The 5,287-nt window shown below is 39.9% G+C and overlaps 1 protein-coding gene across 1 annotated transcript in view; it reads left to right on the forward strand.

Moving 5' to 3' along the window:
• The window catches only part of fryl (furry homolog, like), a gene marked incomplete at its 5' end in the record, with an annotated part of 218,864 nt that overhangs the window by 143,356 nt on the left and 70,221 nt on the right, over window positions 1–5,287 (forward strand). Inside the window, 4 exon segments of the mRNA XM_037674389.1 lie at window positions 3,991–4,201; window positions 4,571–4,692; window positions 4,783–4,970; window positions 5,085–5,179. Of these exon segments, the coding sequence (XP_037530317.1) occupies window positions 3,991–4,201; window positions 4,571–4,692; window positions 4,783–4,970; window positions 5,085–5,179 (616 nt within the window).

Here is a 5,287-nt window from a genome sequence, read left to right on the forward strand (position 1 = left end):
GGATGGATGGATGGATGGATGGATGGATGGATGGATGGATGGATGGAAAATAAACAAAACAAATTTATCAAAAAGAAAAAAATATTGAATGAAAAGAGTGCAGAAAACGAAAATAATTCTTATATCTCCCCCTCAATTCCTACATGTGTCCAGTTTACCACTTTTTTGTCTGTCCAAACAGGTCTTTCTTGTAAATGAGTCTTTGAGGCTCTATGTGATTTATCTGTTTAAATAAAGGTTGAATGAATAAATGAATAATTAAAAAAAATATATAAAATAACTTTAAACAATCACTTAAATTAATCACTTTAATATCCACTTTAAAGCTAGGAATAAAAAAACATGTTTTGTGTTAGCAGAATTTAATTCTAACTTTGAAACTTATCCAACATTAATAAAACTTACCTCAAGTTGCCTTTTTGGACATGCATGCATATATTTGTACAAATTGTACTTGCCTATAGAGAGGAGATTATTACAGCCTCATAAAAAAAATCAATAATGATGATGATATCAGAACTGTATCGATATCAACCAATACCCAGTTTAGGTATCAGGATCGGATCGGAAGTAAAAAAAAAAAAAAGGTGGATCGTGCATCCCTACTTTTTAATAACTTAATAAGTAAATGAACAAGTAAAGGTTTAACTACAGCAGTCTTAAAACGCTGTGGTACGTAACCATTCATTTGAGACAAATTAAGCTGATCCAAGACGTGGTTATTAGTTAAGAGGAATACCTCTTTAATTAGTGGTTGGGATGGGATCTAGCAGACATGTGGATGGTTTGGATGAAGCTATTATTTTTGACAATTCATAGAGCTCAACAGGACAAAAATAGTCCAAACATAAATCAGGTTCTGATGCATGCTCAATAATCCAGGTAGAAAAATCTAAAAAAGTTAAATCTGGTCCTCTGGCCATTCAAAAAGGCCTACGTGTTCAATTGTCCCCCTCTTACAATGCTGTGATTGCTAGTATCACTCAGCCCTCTGTGAATAGTAAACAGCCATCAGTGTGCTAATGACCCATTGTTAGGCTGATGGTCCTTCTTGAGCATGTGATCAGCTGGTTTTGGTTGTCAGCAGCAAAACTGGTTGATCCATTCTGAGAAGGTGCTATTTAAGAGACTGAGCTGAATACAGCACCTCCGACTGAGGAAGTCTCTCAGATGAGAGACGAAACGTTTCTACATTTTTTTGTTGTTTTGCTTTGTTTTGGGTTTTTTTGAATGTCCAGAGAACCAGATTTAACTTTTTTAGATAAATCAGGTTCCAGTGACATTTTAAAGTTGTCTCATCTGACAGGGAGCCAGAGGTGATAGTAGGAAGGTTGGTTTGAATTTTTTTTTCCCTAATTGAAATCATTGTATTTATAAAGAATCTCATGAACTCATCACTGCTTATAGATGAAGGGATACATGGTTCAACTGATTTTTCATTAGACTAGCTATGGTACTGAAAAGGAACCTGGGGTTATTACTCTCATCTATTAAAGATGAAAAATATGACGTTCTAGCTTTATGGACAAACTGTCCAGATGACCTAACTGAAAAATGTTGGATTGTATACCTGGATTATTGAGCATGTACTTTGTTGTTTTCAACCAGTTTGACATGACTGTCAACAAGGAAGAAGGCTGGCAATGGAGGAGGGGGCGTACCAAACAGACCATCTAGCACTAACCAAACTGGTTACTTCCACTTTAGAGTAAGCTGTTGGGGGAAGAATCATTTTTGTGTTGTGTTTCCTTGACTGATGAAGCCTTCTGGATCGAAGGCAAAACCTTTTAGCACAAAAAAAGGAAACCGTCCAGATGACCTGACTGAAAAATGTTGGATCTCTTATAAAGGTCCATCCCACAGTGGATCCTAAGAAACTGGCTGCAGCTACCGTCCAGTCATTCCACCCAGACTCGGCTGGTCTCTCAGTTCCCCCAGGCTGTAGGACTGCGCGAATGTCGGGCAGAACTCCTCCCAGAGCGATGTCCACTCCTCCCAGCAGTCTGCCGAGCTCCTCGTTGCAGCGGACAGCCAACTGTAGGTGCAGAGGGACGATCCTGTCCTTCCACTGTCACGAGCTGTGCCTCTTGCTAGTTCCAGGATCTTAGGGTGCATTCACACCAGCCCTGTTTAGTCCGCTTTAATCGAACTCTAGCCCATTTTCCTAGGAAGTTCGGTTCGTTTGGGGAGGTGTGAATGCGCCATCGAACTCTGTCACGGAACAAAAAGGCGAACTCTGGCCCAGGCTAAAACCTAGGTCTCGGTCCGGTAGAAAAAAACTCCATTGCGGTTCGAGTACAGTGTGAATGCAATCAGACTGGGCCCCGCTCCTCAAGCAAGAAGTGGAGTACAGCGCAGAGCAAACAAACACACATTTCTTTTACCTCATATGGAGCCGCCAGCTGCCTTGTGTGAAAAACAACATTCTCCGTGGTCTTCTGCCTCATCTTCCGCTCATGCTGAGTCCATTTTTGAAAAATGACAAAATATAACGCCTAAAACTGCTAAAACTTGATGCCACACCATTTTTGTTTTTATTTCCAGAAGAAGAAGAAGAAGAAGTGTCTTCTTCAGAGGTTTTTGTGTCGTTTCTTTCAGTAGTTCTTGGTGCAGCACCACGACAGGCGAGTGGGGGAACAGGTTGGTTCAACAGGTTGGCTCGACTTTACGGTGCAGTGTGAATGCAAACGTACCAGCTCAAATGTAAACAAAATGTTATGAATATTGGTCCCCAACCGAACCGAGTCTACCTGACTATCAGGTGTGAAAATGACCTTAGTCGTCAGGCACTCGAGCACAGCTGGCAGGTAGATGAGAATGCGTCCACAGAACATCCTTTTCAACTCAGTTGAGATTTGGGGCTGTAGTCGAGATATTATTTGAGCTTTTGAGATGTTAATCAGCTGCTGTTGGTTGTAGAAAACTGCGTTGTTGCCATGGTTACGCACCATAACAAATGTCCAAAACCAAAAAAGTTTCAGTAAAAATCCTTCCAGCTGCACAGCATCCGATACCAGAGGAAACAATCGTCCAAAAACATGTGCTTTACATCCAGAAAAAGAGGAATTAAAGTTTCCAAAAGCAAAATCTCAGAATGAAAGTAACAGAGCTGCTCCAACATGCAGTCACCTTGAGCGGCGCAATTCTAGAACCAATTGATCAACTGCTTGTCTCCTTTGCTAAGACACATTGAGAAGCTGGTGTCAAAACAGCGGGTTTTCCACTGGATTGCAGCTGTAATTGTCTTAGCCTATAGCTCTAAAGGGCTACAACTTCCAGAGGATCTCTGTGATCATTTCACAAGCTCTCATGGGGCCTGCTCAAGTACTGCAGCAAGCTGTCTCTCCTCACACATTTGCTCTGTTTTACAAGCTTGACATCATAGCATCATCCTAGGCTCAATCAATACTTGGTGTTGCACCAAGAAACACACAGAAGGACTGAAAATAAATGCTGGCACATAACATGAGATCTGATGAGCAACATAAGAGTCAGTATATTTTTCATTACCAAAGTGAGACGCAAAATGAATGCTATGAAAGAGAACTTTAGATTACTTCCTTGTTCTCTGAGCAGCATGAGTTAGTCTCTCACAAAGTTTTTGAACTCTCTAAGTCACTGTTCTTGGTTTGACATTGAACGTTTTGAATAAAATATCAATCCAGTGACAGCCCTAGAAAATTGGGGGAGGGATCCTGATCTCCCTGACACTGACAGTCTTATAGCTTATTTCCAGCCAGTCTTGTCTGGTGTTGGGTAATTGAAGCTTCAGATGATGCCGCGCAGATTTCTCAAAACGAATGCTGCTCAAGAGAACCAGTTTCAAAAAAGTAGCCTAAAGTTACTTGCAGTCAAAAGCCTTGTCATTTAAAGGATGAAAATAGACAAAAATTCTACAATAAATTTGGAAATTGGTCTATAAAGTATGTAATTTTTAACAGAAAAATGTAGGAACCCTAAGCTGATTGTTTACAATTTGTATGTCGTTAGTTCCCACAGGAACTCCAGACATTTTTCCAGATTTTCAGCATTCACCAATGACAGACTCCGGTCTCAGCTGCAGCTCCACATCTTCCAGTTTAAGTTTTGGGGCAAGGGGTAGTACTATGTCTCACCTCTCCCCCACACTACTCACTGAGACAGACGTTACAGCTGAACATGACGAGAAGGCCAAAATTCTCATTGAGTTTATTACATCAAGGTGAGGAGACCCTGTTTTGTTTAAATTATATATTTCTCAGCAAATGTTGCATCTTGTTCCTTTTTTTGTCAGTTGTTGCTCCTACTAACCTTCTATGTTGTATATTTTGGTATAATTTTAAATGAAGTAGTTATAAATAAAAACATTGTTTTACTCATTGTGTGCAATGATTTTGCTTTCATGCTTCCAGCAGTGTGTAAAAGGACAGGGTATTTTTTTTAACTTTGCATGGGTTTGATTTGGTTGATTTGGTTGGATATCATGGTGTTCCTTTTTTTTTCTAGGTATGATATAATGAAATATATGTAGTCCGTTTAGTTCTAACATCACACGCTCCCTGATTTGTGTTTACTCCTTCCTGCCTTGCAGAAAGCGAGGTCCACTCTGGAATCATGAAGACGTGTCGCCCAAGAACCCCAACATCAAGAGCGCTGATCAACTAAGTGTTTTTATCAGACATGTCGTGACCATCTTTAAACAGTCCCAGACAGGTCCACTATGCACTCAATTTCTGCTTTGGTTACTGGTACATTTTTGACTGAATTGATTAGGTAGAGCTATGTTTGTGTTCATTTCTTCAGGTTTGCAACTGGACTCTATGCTGAGTGAAGTGGCTCTGAGGACAGCTCTGTCTTGCTCTTCTCGCCACTATGCTGGTCGCTCATTCCAGATTTTCAGGGCACTTAAACAACCTCTCACTTTGGCCACACTGTCAGACATTCTGTCTCGGCTGGTTGAGACTGTAGGAGACCCAGGAGAGGAAGCTCAGGTCAGGAGATTCTGGAGCAAACCATCACTCCTTTGTTTTGAAAAAGAAAGCTTATTCTTTAAATATCAGATACTTTAACTTGGGGTGTGTAATTATGTTTTGTTTTCTCCTTAGGGTTTTGTCATTGAGCTACTTCTGACATTAGAATCCTGCATTGACACTTTAGCGGACAGTATCAAAAACTATGACCTTCTTTCTGCTTTAGCACAGTAAGTCCTCTCATTAGTAGTTTAGTGTTGCTGTTTGACTCTTATATGTATGTGTATATATATATATATATATATATATATATATATATATATATATATATATATATA

The sequence above is a fragment of the Nematolebias whitei genome, chromosome 3 (genome assembly GCF_014905685.2).
Source record: "Nematolebias whitei isolate Nwh7 chromosome 3, NemWhi1, whole genome shotgun sequence".
NCBI classification, from domain to species: Eukaryota; Metazoa; Chordata; class Actinopteri; order Cyprinodontiformes; family Rivulidae; genus Nematolebias; species Nematolebias whitei.